The sequence below is a fragment of the Sceloporus undulatus genome, chromosome 9 (genome assembly GCF_019175285.1).
Source record: "Sceloporus undulatus isolate JIND9_A2432 ecotype Alabama chromosome 9, SceUnd_v1.1, whole genome shotgun sequence".
NCBI classification, from domain to species: Eukaryota; Metazoa; Chordata; class Lepidosauria; order Squamata; family Phrynosomatidae; genus Sceloporus; species Sceloporus undulatus.
The window spans coordinates 7,815,744-7,837,730 of NC_056530.1; the positions used below are offsets into that span (position 1 = coordinate 7,815,744).

Genomic DNA, 21,987 nt, shown 5'->3' on the forward strand with positions numbered 1-21,987 from the left:
TTGCCACTGGCAGAATAACATGGGTTGTGATTCAGATCCACTCTGTATTTGTAACTGATTTCAAAAGATCCCTCGTTCTCACTATAAAAGGGGATCCTTTTTTGCTACTTGAATTGGTTTGCTACTTGAATCGGTTTGCCACTTGAATCGGAGGAAAGAAGGAAGGCACTGGGGGACGTAGGAGGAGGATGAAGGGGAGGACAATGTGGTTTTTTAAAAAGAAAATAAAGAATTTTCGATTGACTGATTTTGCAACTACTTGCCTTGCAAGTAGTTACAAAATCAAACAATTTAATTGTTTAAAAAAAACTACACAAGTACACAGGCAGCACTGCTGGGGGGGGGGGGAATGGTGGATCTATCAAAACGTTACCCCTTTGCCATTTTTCCCTCCCCTCAGAAAGAATCGATTCTAATCTGGTGTCTCCACTGTTAGGAATCGTGTCAGAACCGAGTCTTCTGAAAAGAACCTAAAAATAACTGCTACCAAAACCCCCCAGGCTTTTTGCGTTTGCTCTGCTTTATTTCCCCTGGGATTGATCAAATGAGGATCAGGATCGATTTCCATTGGGAACTAGGGGCATATAGCTTGAATCAGGGTTCAGGGTTTTTTGTAGTGGGAATGGTCACTGTGATTCTATGATTCTGGCCAACGGCTTGGTTCTTCTCTGAAAAGTTTACCACTCTCTTCCTTGAGAGAAACGCACGTGTGTTTGTTTTGCAGTTTTCCATTCCAGGCATCAGAAAACAAAAGAAAGGTGGGAAAACGTTAAAATAACTGTGTGGCAAACCTACTCAAAATGAACTCTGCTTCTCATTCTCATGTTTGCCTGTAGAAACTGAGTGTGGGACTGTTTGCCTGTTTGAGTCATTCTTCTGACTGATTTCCTGTAACACCTCCTCCTCCAAGAAGACAAGAAGGGAACTGGAGCATGTGAAGTGATGGGAGCTGAATAGTGCACTTGTGGTCAAACCAGGTTAGCATGAATTCTAGCTCCACTCAGCTGAAGAGACAGGAAACAGTAGGTGCCATTCAGTTGGCATAGAATCAGAGAGTTGGAAGAGACCACTAGGGCCATCCAGTCCAACCCCCTGCCATGCAGAAAATCCAAATCAAAACATCCCCGACAGATGGCCATCCAGCCTCTGTTTAAAGACCTCCAAGGAACGAGACTCCACTACTCTCTGAGGAAGGAGTGTGTTCCACTGTCGAACAGCCCTTACTCTCAGGAAGTTCCTGCTAATATTGAGGTGGAATCTCTTTTCCTGCTGTTTGCATCCATTGCTCCATTGGGTCCTAGTCTCTGGAGCAGCAGAAAACAAGCTTGCTCCCTCCTCAATATGACATCCCTTCAAGTCTTTAAACAGGGCTATCATATCACATCTTAACCTTCTTTTCTCCAGGCTAAACATCCCCAGCTCTCTAAGTCGTTCCTCATAGGGCTTCATGGTTTCCAGACCTTTCACCATTTTAGTCACTCTCCTTTGGACATGCTCCAGTTTCTCCACATCCTTTTTAAACTGTGGTGCCCAGAACTGGACACAATATTCCAGGTGGGGCCTAACCAGAGCAGAATAGAGTGGCACTATTACTTCCCTTGATCTAGACATATTTGTCTCCTCTCCCAGTATTTTTTCCCCCTGAGCCATTTACTTTTTACATTACGTGAAGAACTAGAAAAATGGGAAAGAGAGGAGCCACAACTATTGGAATATTGGCCTTGTTTCCTTAATAAAATTATGTAACATCCCTCCCTGTCATAGTAACCATATCTAAATGGCTTCTAATTCCCAAGCAAATGTTTTCTTGTGGGCGACAACCATTTCTCTCTCCCTAGCAAACCCAGAAGAGTCAGGATTATGCAATACATCATGAGCAATAGCTGCTGGTTGGCTCTGCATAGCACTCCCCCGCCAACATGTGTCACTTGCACTGTTGAAAGTCATTAATGTGAAGGGTCACATCTGGAATCATGAATCTGGTTCATGAACTGTGTCTCCGTTCATATGGCTTCCGGCTAGACTGCAGATGGTTCTGTCAAGGCAGATCCCTTCTGAGTGAAATGAGTCTTTGAGGCTGCCCTTAGCAAACAGGGGGGAAAGAAACAGATTTAGGAACAGAGGTTCAAGCCACTGAAAGATTTACATAGTCCTGTTGTAATATATCCACTAAGGCACTACCTTTCTCTGGTGGTGTGATTGTGTGCTCCTCTGAGACAAGAGACTACGTTGATGACAGCAGTGCTGTTGAAGGGGTCTCCCATGACAGATAGGCTTTTGCTGAGGAGTCAGACTATATGTGCCAGACAGCTACTGGGCATCTGCACTAGTTGAGGAGGAGTAATACTGGCAGAGACACCATAACTAAAACTGGTTAGTACTGTACACAAGGAAACACCTTTTGAATGTTAAGTCAAAGGCTTTCATGGCCAGCATCCAGTTTTTTTGTGGGTTTTTCAGGCTATGTGGCCATGTTCTAGAAGAGTTTCTTCTTGACCTTTCACCAGCATCTTCTCTGAAGATGCCAGCCACAGATGCTGGCAAAACGGCAGGAAGAAACTCTTGTAGAACATGGCCACATAGCCCGAAAAACCCACAAAAAACTATAAAAAAAGCCTTTTGAATGCTTTTTACCATGAAAAACCTATGATGAGGAAATCTAAAATGAAACAAGAGACAGTGCTAGAAGAGGAGACTCCTAGGTCAGAAGGCACTGAACAAGTTACTGGGGTACAGCAGAGCCCAAGTACGGTTAGCGTTGTGGCTAATGATATAACTGAACTCAAGCTGTAAAGTTCAATTGTTGATATGCTCAGAGGCGAAAGGAAAGTCTGAAGCTGTGCGACACATATTGTATGAGCATGGAATGCTGGAAGCATGAATCAGGGGAAGCTGGGCACAGTAAAACAAGAAATGGAATGTATAAACATTGCAGTTCTTGGGATGAGGGAGCTCAAGTGAAGAGGAATAGGAGATCAGATATTGCACAGTCTTTTACTCTGGAAATTAAAAAGAAAAAATGGGGTAGCATGAATCGTGAAGAGCGGTGTCACAAAAGCAGTCAAAGGATATACTGCAAAGTCTGACTGAATAATGTGAAAACTTCAGGGAACATCCACCATTAAAATCATAATCCAAGTTTATGCTCCAACTGCAGAAGCAAAAGAAGAAGAAATTGAAGGATTCTCTGCTGAAATAAAGGAGGAGATTGCAGACACACCAAAACAAGACTTCTTATTAATTACAGATTACTGTAGGAAAACAGAGCGGAGTGTGAGAAAATGTGGCCTAGGATAAAGAAATAATGAAGCCGGAAAACCAGTGAAATACTCATACTTACCAGTGAAAGACCAGTGACCTATCATAAGTAAATCTATGAGAATGCAGAGCCTGGATGCCATTATCTGGGTTCTTTTTGGGGCAGAGGGATGCCGGGCAGTTTGGCTGCTGCGGTGTCCCTCCACAGGCAAACAGTCAGCCGCCAGCCTGCCCTTTTGGGGTGGTTTGTACCGGGCCATAGATTATCTTCACATATTTTATAGAGTGGCAAAAATGATACAGATATACAGTCCTCCCTCCACATTCACAGGGGTAGGGGATCAAGACCCCCGCAAATGTGGAAAAATCACAAATAACCCTCCCTTGCCATAGCAGCTATTTCCAGGGTGAGAGGGATGGGTGAACAGGAGTGCTCCTTTCCTCCACCTCTCCCACCCTGGAAATGCCGGGAGAAAGTGTTATACCCAAACTTATCAGTGAAATACTCAAACTTACCAGGGATAGACCAGTGACTGGACATTAGCAAATCTATGAGAATGCAGAGCCTGGATGCAATTTTGCAAATGCTAATTGTACTTTTATCAATGAAATGATGGACAAATTGTACATCAATCAATCATTGCAATCTGTTGATGTGACAGTTGGTTCTCTGCTTGACTGGATATCTTTGCACTCATCTTCAGCATATTTGGCATGTCTTTGGCATTTATTAGTCGTTTATCTTTGGCATTTATTAGTCGTTTATCTTGCTCTTTCCTGTAAATGCATTTGATATGTGCTAAACTTCTGCAGAATTTGGGGTAGCTAGCTTTTCTTCAGTGTTTGTTTCCCTTCAGTGTTACTTGGTTTCATATAGGTTTCTTCTGCTTTGTTGCTGCACTTAACACTTCTTTTAGGAAACCAGGGTTATGCATTTTCCAGGAAAACGTTCTGCTTTAAATATTTTAGATATAGGCCAAGACCCAGAAAGCACCTGTCAAAGTGCAAGTCTCTGCCCCTCTTCCTCCCCCACCACTGTATGTAATAGTGGCCAGGACACAGCTCCAAGCCCACAGCTATGGATTAGCTGTTGGAGTATGGCTGGCTGTTCATACACACCCAGTGGAGAAGGAACAGCTCCTGCTCCCTATGTAAGTCTTCTACTTCATCTCTCTCTGTGTTAGAGCAGCCAAAATGTGTTTGGGTACAGCTACACAGCCAACATACCCATGGTTACTGCAGCTTCTGTTGCACACCTGGGACAATGATCATTGTGTAAGGAGTTACAGGATACCTTCTTCTGCAGTGTTCCCGCAAATACATACGTATATCACCAACAGGTTCTAACAGTAGAACCCAAGACACTCACAAGCAAAAGCCAATCTTCCGAAATCTTGCTCAAATATAGTACTGGACTTTTACAGTCAAGACAGGTTTTCAGTGTGTTAACTATAGGGGAAAACAATAAAAAGCATTTGGGTCTCCATTTTTTTCTAATGACACAAATAAGCTGCCAGTGCCACCTTCCCCCTTTCACCTAAACTGGCAACATTTAAGATGCTCGAATGAATATGATGACATGTACTTAGTGTGAAAGGGAGCTTAAATTAATTGGCATAACACAACACTATAATTGTTAAAGTTTATGTTTCTCTTGACAGGAAAAATGAAATGCACAGATGGGTGACTCTGGCATGAAGTAGTACACGTGAAAAGTATCTAAGAAGTCTTAGAGCACATGCTAACTATGAGTTGACAGTGGTAGAATTCAAAGACATAGGAAATCATCATACTACACTCTTACAATGTTGTTTATTCCACTTTAACTGCTCTGGCTGTCTCCTGTTGCATTCTGGGATTTGCAGTTTAGGGAGGGGCATTTAGATTATTCAGCCAGAGAGATCTCTGGCCTCAACGAACTACAAACTCCAGAATGCAACAGGAGGCAGCCAGAGCAGTTAAAATGGAATTGCAATGTTTTAAGAGTGTGGTGCGATACTCTCCATAGATATGTTGGTCTGGATCAGTATGCAAAGGGATCTTGTAGCATCTTTGAGATTAACTGAGAGAAAGAAGTTGGTAGCATAAGCTTTCGTAGATTTACGTGTACTTTATCAGATGTGTGGAAAGAAGTGGCTAGGGATTTCCAGACAAGGCAAAATGACAAGTGGTCACTGGTAATCATTCACTGCCATTACAAAGGCTATTTACAGTTGTATTGCTGACCAGGGAAAGATCTGTCCAGTGTAAATTTCACCCCTAATAAGGGGAGAACAAAGGCATTAACCCATAAGGTCCCAGAAGACTTTCCTCCTCATGAAAAGATAGTCAGGACTTCCAAGATCGCTGCAGCTGTAGCAGGACAATGAGCTAGCTCAGATGCTGTTAAAAGGATGTTTGGCAGCCTCAGTGAGGGGTGAAATGGACTGCCCTGAGAAAGCTGGGTTGGGGCCGCAGCAACCACATGCCATGGCCCCAATCCAGCCAAAATCCGGCCCAAATAGGCAGAAAGCTGCTTCTATTTGGGGCAGATTGAAGCTGCCCCATCACTGCTTCAGCCAGCTTCCAGTTGGATTGAGGACATGTGTCATCTAAATGCCATGCCCCCAAGTCATCTTGAAGCCACCCGGCGTGTAATCACCAGTGCGACTTCCGGGCAACATGGGGGCATGGCGTGTGTAAATGCCATGCTCCCAAGCCACCTTGAAGCCATGTGAAGGTGCTAGTCTGTTCCAGCCCTCACTGTCCTGAATCTATTGACCAAGAAAGTATAAATAGAAAAGGGGGAAAGAAGAAATTCAGTTTGTTTAGCAGAAGCTTTAATGCAAAAAGCATAGCAGGAGTTTGCCTTTGGAAGTCATAGGGAAAATATATTGTGTTACGGAAAAACTAAATGAATTAATAAAGACTTGTTTTATTATGCGAGAGTGGCAGTTGTTGTTGTTGTTGTTGTCCTTGAACAATAACTAGATAAGGAACACCAATAAAAGGACTGGCTAACATGGTCCAGTGGCTGTGGAAACTTTGAACCGACTAAATGAACTTCTCTTGCAAACTGTAACCATCTAGCGGACATTAGAAAAATTGCAGACAGAGAGGTGGGATTTTTGAGAGAGAAAAGCTGTCACCCGATGTCCAAGCGAAGATGAATTGATTAAATAAAAATCCATGAAAGTGAAGATACCAAGGTTTTAAGAAACCGAGGAAATGTTTTTGGAAGACAGTTCAGAATGTCCATTTGATCAAGCAACTTGGGAGGACATAATTACAGAACTAAAATAGATGAGAGATATAATAAAACAAGTTAAAATGGACTTATGGGAAATTTGGGATGAACGATATTAATATCATTGGAGATTTCAGCCAGAAGGATGAGGATTGGAAAAAGATGGAAGTTCAGTTAACAAAATATTCCTTGCTTGAATAGTTTAAAATATAGGTAAAATATAAGTATTGATAAGAGATGTAAAGGGTGGCTTTATTCAGTTTCTGAAAGAGTAGGTTTCTCATTATTATCATATTAGGTGCTAAATTTAACAAAAATAATCATATAAAATGCTTTCTGAATTTATTAAATGAAGAGAGAAAGTTCAGAAAGTGTGATAACAATAACTGTATTTATTTGAAAGATGATTAATGATTTTAATATATAAGGTGTGAGCCAAATCTAAAATCATGGTCTTTGAGCACAATTGCCATCTTTGCAGATGGAGCATAGGTCAGTGATGGTGAACCTTTTGCAGACCGAGTGCCCAAACTGCAACCCAAACCCCACTTATTTATTGCAAAGTGTCATGTCCCTCTGGCTTTCTAGTAATGAACTCTGGCAAACTCTGTGCTGGGGCAACATCATGCGTGCCCACAGAAAAGGCTCTGAGTGCCACATCTGGCACGTGTGCCATAGGTTCGCCACCACTGGCATAGGTGATTGTCCCTTGAAGCAAGTCAGAAGCTTTAAATACCTAGGACTAACATTTCATCATAGGGCTGTGTCGAACTGTCGTGGATCCATGGTGTTGAAAGGATTTCTAGGTGGCAAATTTGTTATCATAAGATTCTTTCATAGCAAGGGTAATCAATTCATACCAATGGCCCTCAAAGTTTTCAATGCAAAGATCACAACTAAACTGCTGTATGCAATAGCTATTTGGGTTGAATCTGCCAATTCCAAACTTGATAGTTTTCAAGCAAAACTTTTGTGGGCTCTTTTATGTGTTTCTAGGCGTGTACCCAACTCAGTTCTTTTATCAGAAACAGATGCTTGCATCCAAACTTTGGATCAGAGTATTCATCTTCAAGTCAGGTGTGGGTTTCCTTGCTTTGGATAGTTACACCAACAGATGGAGTAAACATGTTGTTCATAAAGCAGCCTCTATTGGTCTTCCTTTTAAACTTAGGCCATGAGATGGCATTAAAATTCCTAATGCAAAGACTCTGGGACATTATCTTTTGTAGTCACAGGTCCAATTCTACTACCTCTTGCTCTCCCAGTGCCCAATTCTATTACTTCTTGGTCTCCCTGTTCCCTAAACACAGCATGCAGGAACTTTCTGTTGCCTTCCTACCTTGAAAATCTAATTGTTCCAAGGTATCACATCATGTTCATTAAGGCGAGATGCAATGTCTTCCCTTCAAACTTACTTTTTGGCAGGTTTGCAGGGCTACCCCCCTCAGCTCAATTTTGCCCTTGGGGGCACCAAATAGTTGAAACTCTATCACACATTTTGTTCTCATGTGCCTTTTACAACCACGGCTGTAACTTGCTAATTGCCGCATTACTGAGCCATAAACCAGGCTATTCTGAAACGTTTTATATCAAAATGCTGCTGCAAGACAAATGCATGAATGCTTCTTTATCTGTTGCAATTTTTTGTTTACTTTAGCTGTTAAAATTAGAAAGATTGAATTATCAAAAAGGGGTAAGCTCAATGGCAACATATCCTACACCTGTAATTACATAACCAAAGTAATCTCCAGTGTTGTATAACCCAATCTGATAATTTAATTTTATGTAAACTTCCTGTATTTTTATGTAATCTTTCTATTTTATATGGTTTTAAGTTATAGCGTGTCTCTCCAGGTCTATTGACTGTAAATAAAGATATATAATTTATTAATTGAGATATATAATATGGGGGACACCTGGCTGAATGAAACTACATGTGAAAGGGATCTGGAAGTCCAAGTAGACCACAAGTTGAACATGAGTCAACAGTGCGATGCAGCAGCTAACAGGGCCAGTGAGACTTTAGGCTGCATCAATAGAAGTATAGTGTATAGATCAAGGGAAGTAATAGTGCCACTCTATTCTGCCACCTGGAATATTGTGTCCAGTTCTGGGCACCACAAATCAAAAAGGACATTGAGAAACTGGAGCCATGTGTCCAAAGGAGAGCGACTAAAATGGTGAAGGGTCTGGAAGCCATGCCCTATGAGGAACAAATTAGGGAGCTGGGGATGTTTAGCCTGGAGAAGAGAAGGTTAAGAGGTGATATGATAGCCCTGTTTAAATACTTGAAGGGATGTCATGTTGAGGAGGGAGCAAGCTTGATTTCTGCTGCTCCAGAGACTAGGATCCAGAGCAATGGATGCAAGCTCCAGGAAAAGGGATTCCAGCTCAATATTAGTAGGAACTTCCTGAAAGTAAGGGCTGTTCGACACACTCCTTCCTCAGAGAATAGTGGAGTCTCCCTCCTTGAAGGACTTTAAACAGAGGCTGGATGACCATCTGTCAGGTATGCTTTGATTGAGAGTTCCTGCATGGCAGAATGGGATTGGACTGGATGGCCCTTGCAGTCTTATCCAACTCTACGATTCTATGATTGTATGATTCTCTAAGGTGGTTTGCTAGGTAGCTGCAGGGGCAGGAAATTAGAAGAGTGAATATGGAATAAGATTTATGGAAGAACTTTTAATATAATATTTCACGATAGAAGAGTAATATTTTTCCTATCAAAGAAGAATGATTCAAAATAAACTTGTAGAGATGGATAAATTTTTTATTTTGATTAGAGAAGAGTCATTGGTAACTTTTTTTGAAGGATTGGCAATCTCAGTTTGGCCTTTTGAAAACTAGTAAAGGGGATAAGATGACCAAATGCTTGGAAAATTATTATGAGCTTAATTGTAACAAATATTTTATAGAGAAAGAAGTAGGAGTTTAGGAAATGATGTACAATCAGCCCTCCACATTTGCTGGGGTTAGTAGTACAGGACCCCCACAAAAGTGGGAAAACTGTGAATAACCCTTTCCCCCTGCCCCCCCCCCAACAACCCCACATTTAACATGTACAGAAAGTACGATCTGCAGATTCAACCCACCACAGATGCGAGGTTCCTTTCCAAGGTAGAAGTGGGCGACTGGAAAGACTTGCCTCTGCTGCTGCCCTATGTCATTTTTAATAGGGACTTACATGCCTCATTCACAATCTTTCAGTCTCACAGGGATCCTGGTCCTGGTTAAAAATGGCAGAGAAGACAGTAAACGGTCTAGGAATAATCAAAACCACAAAAGTCAAACCCGCAAACATTCTCTGTTATGTAGTATTGTAATTCCATGTTTTGTTTTGTGTTTGTATATGTTTTGATTTGTTCTTTTGTGGGATTGTATTTTAGTGTGTGTTTTAGTTAGATTTTAGTATATGCAGAATTTTAATAAAAAATGACTTTTTTAAAAGAACAAAAGAAGAAAAGTGCCTAGGAACAGAACTATAGCTATGAATAAGCTGATCTCATGTGTAAGTAGCAATGGAAATGCCAAACTAGTGGGTATTACAATTGTCTTCGACCAAGAGGCGGGGTAAAAATAAAGCTTTTATTATTATTTATTATTAAGTTGACAAGTTCAGTTTTAATTAAGATCGTGTACCCCTCTCTCCATCTATGTTGTGTGCCCTCCTGTAGGCAAATAATTGTTTTGGGGAGGCTTTCTGTAGGCCAGCCCTGCCACCAGCAACCCTTGAGAGAACAGAATGATTGTGCAGAATGGGTTGCAATTCATTGCAGTGACTCATTCATCACTATAAAGGTTCTAGACCCTTCACTGCATGCCTCTGTTGAAGTAGACTTATGTCTATGCTCCAAAACACACTGCAGAAATAATCCAGTTTGATCCCTCTTTAACTGCCCTGTCTCAGTGCTAGGAAATTCTAGGAACTGTACTTTATTGTGGCACCAGAGCTCTCTGATAGAGGCGGCTAAATGTGTCATAGAGCTACAGTTCCCAGAATTCCCTAGCACTGAGCCAGGGCAGTCAAAGTGGTCTCAAATTGGATTATTTCTGCAGTGTGTTTTGGATCTATGGAAGCTTATGGTACCAACTTATTTATCTGTGTCACAACAGTGCTACAGGATCCCTTTGCATAATCAATCAACAGTGTGATGCCGCAGCTAAAAATGCCAATGCAATTGTGGGCCGTAGCCGTGGAAGTATTGTGTTTAGATCAAGGGAATCAGTAAAGCCACTCTATTCTACTTTGGTCAGATCTCACCTGGAATATTGTGTCCAACTCTGAGCCTGGCAGTTTAAGAAGGACATTAACAGGCTGGAAGGTATACAGAGGAGGACAACGAAGATTATAAAAAATTTAGAAACCAAGCCTTATGAGGAACGACTTATAACTAGTTATGTTTAGCTTAGAGCAGGCTTAAAGTTGACATGATAGCTATCTCTAAATATCTGAAGGAATGTTATAGCAATAGCAAGTACATTTCTATACCACTTACCAATGTACTAAGCTGTTTACAAAGTGTAAGTTAATTGCCCCCAATAAGCTGGGTACTGATTTTAGTGACCTACAGAAGAATGCCAGGCTGAGTCAACCTGGAGTCCCTGGCTGGTATCGAACTCACAACCTTGTTGTTTGTGAGTGAATGGCTGCAGTATAGTCATTTAACCACTGTGTCACCAGACTCATGCGAAAGTTGAATGGAGTTTATTGTCTGCTACTCAGGAGAGCAGAGAGGAAACAGTGGATTCAATTTACAGGAAAAGCGATTAAGAAGAACAGTTTTGCTGTAAGACTTGTAAGATAGCGGAGTAAATGGACTGTGTCTATACTGTAGGTGGTGGACTCTTTATCTTTGGAGGTTTTTAAACAGAGACTGTATGGGTATTATTCTTGAATTCTTTAGTTGTGTATTCCTACATGGCAGTGGGTTTTACTATATGGCCTTTGTGGTCCCTTCCAACTCTAAGATTCTATGATTTTATGATTTCATGACATTTCTGTTTTGAAATTTTGGACACAGCTGCAATTGTTCGCCGCTTTGATCAAAATTTTGGAAAAGCGGGTTACAAATAAACTATATTGTGGCCTGATGCAGACAGGCCAAAATAAAGCTGCTTCAAGTCACTTTGGAGGTATGGTGTTTCAATGATGCATGCGTCCTAAGAGTTCAGAAGCTGCACCAAAGCCACGTCCCAGTCCTGAGGACTGGAGTGCAGCTTTGGTGTGGCTTCCAGACTCTTAGGACACATGCATCATTGAAACACCATACCTCCAAAGTGACTTGAAGCAACTTTATTTTGGCCTGTCTGTATAGGGCCTATGTTTAGGCATTAGTCAGACAGATAATTTGGATTTTACAACAGTAAAGTTTCATATTGCATGTACCTTCAGAAAAGTGGAAACAATTAGATTTCTCATATTTGGTGGGAAGATCAGCGTCTGCAGATAAAGGCTAGGGAACTATCTAGGACACCATGGGCTGATCCAATGTTTACATGGAGTATTTTATGCATAACAGGGAAGCCAACCCAAATATTTATTTCTACACTTACATTTGGCCTTTCCCTTCCACCAAGGAGGTCAGGATAGGACTTATAGTTCTCCTCTTCTTCCTCTTATCTTCATGAGCTACATAGTTGAATGGGATTTTTTTATGCTGGACTCCTTGAGCCTAGGTTTATCCCCTAATTCCTTGCCATGCCTGAGCGTAGAAGCAACAGTTTACAATAACAAGTGACTTGAAATTAATCCCTTTTGCAGTCACTAAGGCATGCCAAAGTTGCATTAGGAATGCAACAAAAAAGAGGGGTATGTTTTGTAGTGTAGCTGTAACTGTTTCAGTTACTTTTATCATTACAGAAAATATAATAATAATAATAATAATAATAATAATAATAATAATAATAATAATATAGGATTTATTTATATACAGCCCAATCATTGGGAATCCAAGCGGTGTGGCCTTGCTGCTAAGTTATGCTTTTTAGGCCAACAATTTGTAGTATCTTGACATTTTTTGAAAATAACTATTTTAAAAGTTAACAGTGTTCATTTTGGTTAACCTTGGAATAACAAGAATTGCTTTTTAACAGACCCATAAAGATAATGAACAACTCTAGGATGAATTGTAATAGTAACTAATAATATTTAAATAACTTTCCAAGCTCTGTGCAACACTAACTTTCTTTCCAAGTATGGAAAGTAAAGAACATGCATGAAAATGGGCTGTCTCCAGTGAAATTAATGGAGGGATTGTGGCTATATAAAGGAAAGCTCCATCCATGCATATCATGGTGCTCCTTCATGCCCCACACATGCAGCTTCATTATTCCTTGATTATCATTCAGCAGATCTTTTGCAAAAACATTTTGCCTGTAACCATGAATAAAGCAGTGGGATTGTATGTTGGGATGGATGGATACACACACACACACACGTGTATATGTGTGTGTGTGTGCATGTGTGTGTATATATGAGACTTGTTACTACTTTTCAGGTGGGAATCTTTTGTTTCTGTTACCATGACACCCTATTGCTCATAGGTACAAATCAAACGAAGAGTATGTGTATGTGCGAGGCCGTGGACGTGGGAAGTATGTATGTGAGGAGTGTGGAATTCGCTGCAAGAAACCCAGCATGCTGAAGAAACACATTCGCACGCACACAGACGTCAGGCCATATGTCTGCAAGTACTGTAACTTTGCTTTTAAAACCAAAGGTAAGCACCAGTCAGATAAAAATTCATACTCTTAGTGCATCTGCTTGTTAGATGAAGGTCTTGTGGAAGTGCTAGTGAAGCAGGAAAGGGATGCTAAAATGCTTTGAATTTTATTTTTTAATATAAGGTGTAGAACCTCTAATTGGGTGATATTGGATGAGGAATGCTAAAGCAAGACTGCAATGTGCTTGATTCACCTGGCAGCATGGCAGACTTTTGTTGGAACATGCCTGCAGTGTTATAAGCTATTCCTGTGCTTTATTTGCAAGATGGTTTTGAAACCGAAATACTCTCCTCCTGGTGCAACAATTGAAATACCAACTAAACAGCACTTAGTTGTAAGGGAAAGGCCACTCAATTGTGAGACTCCAAAGGGACCATTCAAATTGTTGAGTGTGCCTTATGCCCAATGACCAAGTGTTTTTAAAGGAATACATATTTTGTTTATTTTGAACCTTTACTTCCCTAGCCTGCAAAACGTTATGCATCAAGAAGTATTTCCCCAAGCATGCTTCCTGTCTAGAGCCTGCAGGGTTGCTGTTCTTGCAAGTGCTGCTCCTTTTCCTTCTCTTGAAGCTTCCAGCTCCATGAGTTTTATTACAGCCTCCCTTTTCATTTACTGTCAGGCAAGGGAGGTTCTTAATTTGTCTTGCAGAGATAAGCAGAGATAAAATAAGGTGTCACTGAACCATAAACTTAAGGAACACAAACTGAGAGGTTACCAAATTTGTCCAAATGACAATTTTTGAGGAGTAGGGGGGTTTAAAAAGAAAACGCACCATCACATGTGAACATAATGCTAGCCAGCATATAATGCTCATGTTGGTCCCAATAACCCAAGGGATTCCAACACACACCATACTGTGTTCAAGAGCAAGGGACTTGTGTGAGAATTTCCTTGTGACTTGTTAACAGCTGCCATCATTCCAAATTGGTTTAGGATTTAGGAAAACTTACCTGCCAATAGTTCTCACTGTTGCCACTAAATTCTCCTGAAGGTAGAAATTTGGATTAATTTTGAAGTTATACCTTGAGTGGAAGTGGAGTGGATTTAGTAGTAGAAGGTGCTTTCCAGTGGGTGGATGATTTACATGATCCAATAGCAGGTTCTATTGGATTATTTTTGTTCTGGGCTTCAGTATAGACTTCTTGGTGCCAGTTTGCTGCACCAACACCTATAGGCCTGTGCCTAGGATATCAAGAAAGCCTACACATTACAGTAAAATAGACATGTACATATCTTAATTTGGGTGTTATCTAACTTTGGGAGAGGAATTCAGAATAATGTATTATGTAAATATGAGTGTTTGAATTTATTGGTAGAATTCCATATTTATCTGTAGTATTCCATCTGGATTCTTCCTGTTTCTATTTTTAGGGCCCATTCCCACTGGGGGAATAACCCGCATCCATTTCAGGGTCTGCCATGAGGGAAACCCAATTCCAAAAGGCCCCTCGTCCCAATTATGGAAAGAGGGCCTGTTTGGAATCAGTGCCTTTTTTGGCACGCTTGTCATTCCCATTGGGGAAGACAAGCAGCCATCCCTTTCCTTCTCTCTCCCCCCCTTCTTACCTTAAGATCCAGCGATCTAAGGATGGCAGAGGCCCCAGAGGGACCCCATGGATCTCCCTCCCTAATGCCACCCTTGGATCTCTTCCTCTTCCCCTTCCTTCCTCCCCTGGCCTCTCTGCCTACCTGGGTGCTGGTGGCTGGGGCCCAACGGCGGCGGTCCTCTCCTCCAGTCCTCCTCCTCCATGGTGCTCCCCCCTGCTCGGCCTAAAAAGGAGGCTAGGGTAGAAGTAGAGAGGCAGCAGGCCCGGAGGACAGAGGATGGAGGGCGTGCATACGTGCATGTGTGTGTGCCTGCCTCCGTACTCCCATCCTGCCTCTCTCCCCTCCTTTGCGGGGGCCTGGAGTAAGGAGGCACACATGCAGCGCATCCTCCATCCTCCAGGCCTGCTGCCTCTCCTTCCTCCTTGGCCTCCTTCTTATGTTGGCCTACCGGGGCAGAGAAGGAGAAGGAGGCCAGGCAGTGGGGAATGGTCCGGATGGGGGAGGAGGAGGACTGGAGGAGAGGACCAACACATCAAGCCCTGATAGCTGCTGAGCCCCAGCCACCAGCTCCCAGGTAGGCAGGGAGGGCAGAGGAGGAAGGGGGAGAAGGAGGAGGAGGAGGGAAGGAGGGAATGCTGGTGACAGGGAGGTGGCAGGGGCCATCGCAGCTTCCGCTGCCATCTCCCTGTCATCGGCGGTAGATGCAAATCTGCCAGTGGTTTCCACTGGGATGAATCGATTTATTTTACAATAAAATGATTAATCCCCAAAAACACCACTTTGGAAGTGGTGTCAGGAAACCTCAGGTTTTTAGGGTTTTGACCCACATTTTCGCCTTTGAAATCGATCTGATAAGAATCAGGATCAATTTCAAATGGGAACTAGGGTCATGTACCTTGAATCCTACTGCGATTTATATCGTAGTAGAAATGAGGCCTTAAAAAGCTCAGTGGCGGAGTACAGGTGATCAAATGCTTATCCTTGCCTTGCATGTCTACATAGAAGGGTTTCATGGAACAGAGTTCAGAAAAGCCTCTATTTGATATTTTGAAGCAATACTCAACATGGTATTTGAAGAACAGTTAGAATTTGAAGTACAGGCCAAGATCCAGTGTGTACTTCTGTGTTTAATGTTAGTAGTTTTAGGTTTTTCTTCCCTCTCTTGCTACATGAGTCATAGAACCATAGAATCATAGAGTTGGAAGAGACCACAAGGGGCATTCAGTCAACCCACTGCCATGCAGGAATTCTCAGTTAAAGCATATGCGACAGATGGCATCCAGCCTCTGCTTAAAGACCTCTGAGGAAGGAGTTTGTTCCACTGTCGAACAACCCTTACTGTCAGGAAGTTCCTCCTAATGTTGGGGTGGAATCTCTTTTCCTGGAGCTTGCATCCATTTGTTCTATGACCTGTTCTCTGGAGCAGCAGAAAACAAGCTTGCTCTCACCTCAATGTGACATCCCTTCAAATATTTAAACAGGGCTATCATGTCACCTCTTAACCTTCTCTTCTCCAGGCTAAACATTCCCAGCTCCCTGAGTCTTTCCTCATAGGGCATGCTTTCAAGACCTTTCCCCATTTTAGTCACCGTCCTTTGGACCAGCTCGTTTCTCCACATTGTTTTTAAATTGTGGTGCCCAGAACTGGACACAATATTCCAGGTGGGGTCTGACCAGAGCAGAATAGAGTGTCACTTACCTTGATCTAGAAACTATACTTCTATTGATGCTGCCTAAAAAACACGTTGGCCTTTTTAGCTGCTGCATCACACTATTGACTCATGTTCAATTTGTGGTCTACTTGGACTCCCAGATCCCTTTCACATGTAGTCCTCTTAAGCCAGGCATCCCCCATCCTATATCTGTGCATTTCATTTTTCTGCCCTAAGTGCAGTACCTTACATTTCTCCATATTGAATCTCATTTTGTTAGCTATGGCTCAACCTTCTAGTCTATTCAGGTCATTTTGAATGTTGATCCTGTCCTCTGAGGTATTAGCTACTCCTCCTCCTAATTTAGTGTCATCTGCAGATTTGATAAGTATGCCCCCAATTCTGTCATCCAAGTTATTGATAAAGATGTTCAGCTTTCAATGATGCCAGAAGTATGCTCAATAGAGTTTCCCAATCTTCTGTGGGTGAAAGTTGCAGGGTTGAGGGACTTCAGTTTATTCTGATGTAAGTAGTGGTACCTAGAAGGCATACGCCATTGAATCCTGACCATTGCTAGCCTAGATGGATCAAAGACTTAAAGGTGAAGCTTATGCTATTTAAACCATCTGAATATTAATGTGTTGTTCTGTAGGGTTAGATGATGCCCCAGTAATGTCCAGCTGTGTTTCTGAGTGTCATGTGCCAACAATACACTAGTTGAAACAACAGAAAATACTAAATTTGGGGTTATGTTTGGACTTTTGCCAACCCTTGTCATCTTATAAAAATAGTTCTCTGGCCCAGCCTGACTGTAATGCGCCTGTGGTTCAGGATGATTCTAGTCCTGCCAAGAAAACCATATTTTTGGGCAAAATTATAAATGGTGCAAGAATGTGGCTTCACAGCAGTGGCTAACTGCACAAAAGAGCAAATGCAACATTTCAAAGGAGATTCATTCTGTGCATGGAGCCCTTTGTCCCAGTTTCCTTTATTTCTTGCCTTCCAATATTTTGGGAGAGGGACAAGACCCACATATGGAACATACACATGCGGTATTTATTTATTTTTGCTTATTCAAGTATTTCATTCCCACCTTTTTAAATTTAACTGGTCTCCAAAGCCCCATACATTTTTTGAAATATAAACTATCATTAAATACAATAGTATCATAAATAAAAGAATAGACAACATGAAGTAAAGCATTACCTTGAAGCAAACGATCATCCTTGAGGGTTGTTTGGAATCTGCTACCTAAGAGCTGACACAGATAAATCCTACCTTTGAGAAGTCTTCACAATGTTTGTGTTACACTGCAAATCCTGTCCTAATTCCCCAGCTACATCTCTGTGCAGTATTTCAGATATCATGGTAACCAAAACCAGGGACTCTTGGGGAAATGGTACCTGTGGAGTTGGGCAGTCCTTAGGATATCCTGGCCATCCCTCATGTCAGTAGGTAGTTCTATTAGTATCCTTGAAATGGCTTTCCAAATTACTGCTTTGCTGCAAGTGATGACACTACTAAAACCTGAGACCAGTCATGCTAAGCAGAACTGCTCCCTTCTGTGTTGCTGACAACCATGCTATGTTTTGTGATATGACACAATCATGAAATAATGGGGTACACTTTTTTAAAGTAGTTTATCCACTGTAGCTGGAATTCTGAATTTATGAGAGTGGTTTTTTTTGGGGGGGGGGTGAATGGGATAAAATCTCCACGGAAATATATAATTCTATGGAGTTTATCAAATGGGAGGAATTTCTCTTAAATTCAAATGAAAAGAAAGTGGGGCCAGAACGCATTCACTTAAAGTCGCTAGTTTAGCGCAATTACGTGAATGCGCATTGTGTTTGAACTGGCTTCCCATTGCCCGAAAATAGCTTGCCATTGCCTGAATTTGTGTGTGGCAGTCTATCACGTAATAACATGAAACCCCATGATTACGTTTGGACTGACTTCCCATTGCCCGAAATTGCGTGCAGTGGGTTATCACGCAATAACGTTAAACCCCATGATTGAATTCAGATTGCCATTGGATTATACTTCCAGTTTCCCTTGTCTGATAAACTCCTCTGAGATCCTGTGACTGAGAGCCATTACCACCAAGTAGATTTGGAAACGGTTTCTATTTTCTAAACCTGGAGTTGCAGATTATCATTGGACAATAAGAAAAATGAAGGTGGTATCCTCTTCCCAGCAGCTTAATCTGAAAACAACTTCCCCTGAAATAACAGGGGGAGGCTGAGCAAACAGCTACTGAGATTTTGTTAGATGCATTTGTGTGTAATACATAGCTGGGTGAGGAACGCAGGTGAATTGATGTAATTTAAAATATAATCCATTTTTAAAGAATGGTGAAGACAAAATAGATTATGCCTGTGTTTCATGAATTGGTAAAAGGCTTATCCTGAGCTACAAATTTATTTAGTTGAGCACTTCTAAGCACCATAGATTTCAGTGTTTAAAAGAGGTGTTTAAAAGATACATGGGCGGGTTACAAACCGCCAAAAAATACGTATGGAATACGTATTAGGGTTAGGAAGGGGCGGTGCTTCTGCACCCCCCTAACCCTAGTACGTATTCCATACATACAACATGGCGGCACCCCTTCCACATGGTGGCCGCCATGTTTACGTATCGGACGCATAGCATCCAGACGTGTCGCAGCGCTAATGATGTCGCGAGTGCACCAGCGGTGCCTCGTGACGTCATTAGGGCGCCGCAGAAAGAAGCTCCATTGTGGCTGCGACGGCTCCCTTACGGACCAAACGGCGGCAGCGGCAGACCGCCTCAAAGCGGCGGTCTATAACCCGCCAAAGTTCCCTACTTCTGAAATATATATTGTTTAAGTAATTCACTTTGCGTAGATCATGTTCATTATATATGGCTAACTTTGCTTTCCCTTTCCTTTCCTATTTCTTTCAGTTTGGCTCGATTTTTATTTGTTTCAAATCCATAGTTATGCCATAATGTTCAAAATTGTATATAATCTGCTGCTTGGTGTTTTTAAATTTTTGTTTTGTTTTAATTTTGATAATGATCATCTTTATACAGCAAGTTTAAACTTTTTGTTTCTGATGGAATACTTAACATTGAGCCTGGCGTCATTCTTATTTGTCTGAATTCCCAAGGAACCAAAAGAATTGCGTTAATAAGGGAATTTTTCAGGTTATATTTTCTTCCTGTTATCCCCACCAGCCTTACTCCAGCCTCCTAATACTAATTGATGTTCTATCCTAACACAGTCCTGTCCTAACATGTTCCATCTTAACATAATAAATAGGGATGGAAGGTACTTTTTGGTTGGGATGGGGAGAATTTTGTTTCAGTTTTAGTGAGGTCTCCAAATATGGGAAAAATGTAAAAGAGAAATTTGGCATCTCTTAACAATTAGTGAGGATTTTATTTTAGCTCATTATCTAAAATCAGAATTAAGCCAAATACATAGCATATGAACATGAGAAAAAGGAAAACCAAGAGATATCTATATTCCTATCTTGTGATAGGATTAAAGTGAAAGTCTGGCTAAATGAATAATCCCCTGGTTCAGTGATGCAACATTGGCTCACCCAGCCTCCCCAAAATTTTATTTTGCTTTATTTTGAAAACAGCAGAACAGAAATGAACCTTACCCTGATTTCCTTTTGTGCATGCACCCAAAATTATGAACGGTCTATAAATCTACTATTGGGGGCACATAGTTTAGATTTGCATTTTGCATTCATGTGAATGCACACATACACAATGCGCGCGCACACACAAATATGTTCACTTTCTCTTACATTCCTTCTTTAAAATCTGAAATATTTTCCTTTGAATTTATGAAGAAATGTGCATGTTTTGTCACTGTCTTACCTGTAATGAACTTAAAGAACTTGTCTGCCATCTACACTTCAGCAGATAGGGACACCCCTAGCACCGAGAGAACCATATTTTCATATTTTCATCTACCTGAAATGTTGCTGTTCAAAAGGCAGAGCCGTTCAGAAAAATGAGTAGCAGCTCTAATTAAGTGCCATAACCATGCCCAGTGGCATCACTAGGGTTGGCATCACCCAGTGGGGCAACGCATGGTGGCATTCTCCTTCACTGACCTCCTCCCATGTCACACCATACAGAATCCTTAGAAATGTTTTATGTACCAATGTTATTTGTAAATCATAATCCCATCTCACTGAATGTAATGGCAATAGCCGTGATAAAAACAACTAGAAAAAATTACAATTATGCTTTTAAATTACAATATCATAAGCATGGATGTAATCATGTGATTAAAGTGAACATTTGGTTAGAGACTGTGTTTTTAGAGAAAATTTTAAAAAGTAAAAACAAAACAAAACCTGAGGCCTCTCCTTTCTGAGCCTTGCGCCACTCGTGCTTTCTCTTCTCCTGAGCTCCAGGGTTTTAGAGGGACGTGGGTGAATGGCGCACCACATTCAGCCAAAAAAGACATATGGGGATCAGTGGTGTCAGCCCCCCTTCGGGTGTCGCTCAGTGTGGCCTGCATCCCCAACACCAACATAGTGATACCCCTGACTGTGTCTGCAGAAAGCAGGACTCAGAAGCCAAACTTTTAAGAGCTGAGTATTCAAACTCCTCAGAATGAGGGGAAATTCTGTCAGTTTTGCCTTATCCCACATCCTTTTGAGTATTGGACTAGAACTCTAGGAGACCAGGCTTTGAATCTGTACTCCGCCATGGAAATACACTGTAACACATGTAAAAGGGTAGCTCAAAGTACTTACAGGTGATGCAGTGCTTTGAATCACAAAGGTGTGATCATGTATTGCTGACTGGTGTTTTCAGTACAGCTGTTACCAACAAGCTCTAGATTGGCATGACTTCATTTTAGAGGACAATGCCATCTTCCACTGAAGAATGTTGAAAACACAGGTGGTGTCTGCATGGGCCAGAATACTCTTGGAGAAGCCGAGGGTATTCTGGCCCCTGAGCTGTTCTGAAGCCCCCCTGTTACCTGGGCACTCCTGTTGCAATCCTGAATGGCTGTCTGCATGCACAACCCACAATACTGCTCAGCTGGACTGCTGCCACAATGAGTTGCTTGCGCTGAGGTCAGAATGCTTTGAGGTCAGCATCAATCCTATGGCTGGGCACCTCATTCTGACCCTACAGTGGATGACTTGCTGCCACCGTGGCTGCACCAGGCTGGTGGGAGTGTTGCTAACATCCACCCAGTGTTGCAATGGAGGGCTCTGGATCTTCCAGAAAAGCAAAAGGTGTGCAGGGACATAGCCCTTGGGATCCGGACCCCCCTCCCCCCTTGGGCACTGCCGCACCCAAACCCCATTATAACGGTGGCACTTAGTCTGGACCCCCCCTTCCCAAAATCCTGGCTACGTCCCTGTGGTGTGTTCTTTTATAAGGAGGATATACCCCAGGTTCATTGCTGAACTGGCCAGACATTGTCAAAACTATTCTTACCAGGACTGCGGTGTGGGTCGTTCATTGTCCCGACTCCCCACCGAAAGGACAGGGGAAGGACATTTTATTTGGTACATGCAGATAGGGCCACAGTGTTCGACACTGCCACCTCAGATTTAGCTTAGTTTCATC

At 41.9% G+C, this 21,987-nt stretch overlaps 1 protein-coding gene across 2 annotated transcripts in view; it reads left to right on the plus strand.

Annotated features, from left to right (window-relative positions):
* HIVEP3 (HIVEP zinc finger 3) overlaps nt 1-21,987 on the plus strand; it is a 72,379-nt gene that overhangs the window by 35,294 nt on the left and 15,098 nt on the right. For both annotated transcript variants that reach the window (XM_042439864.1, XM_042439865.1), the window contains exon 4: nt 13,031-13,206. In XM_042439864.1, the coding sequence (XP_042295798.1) occupies nt 13,031-13,206 (176 nt within the window). The remainder of the gene's footprint in view (nt 1-13,030; nt 13,207-21,987) is intronic.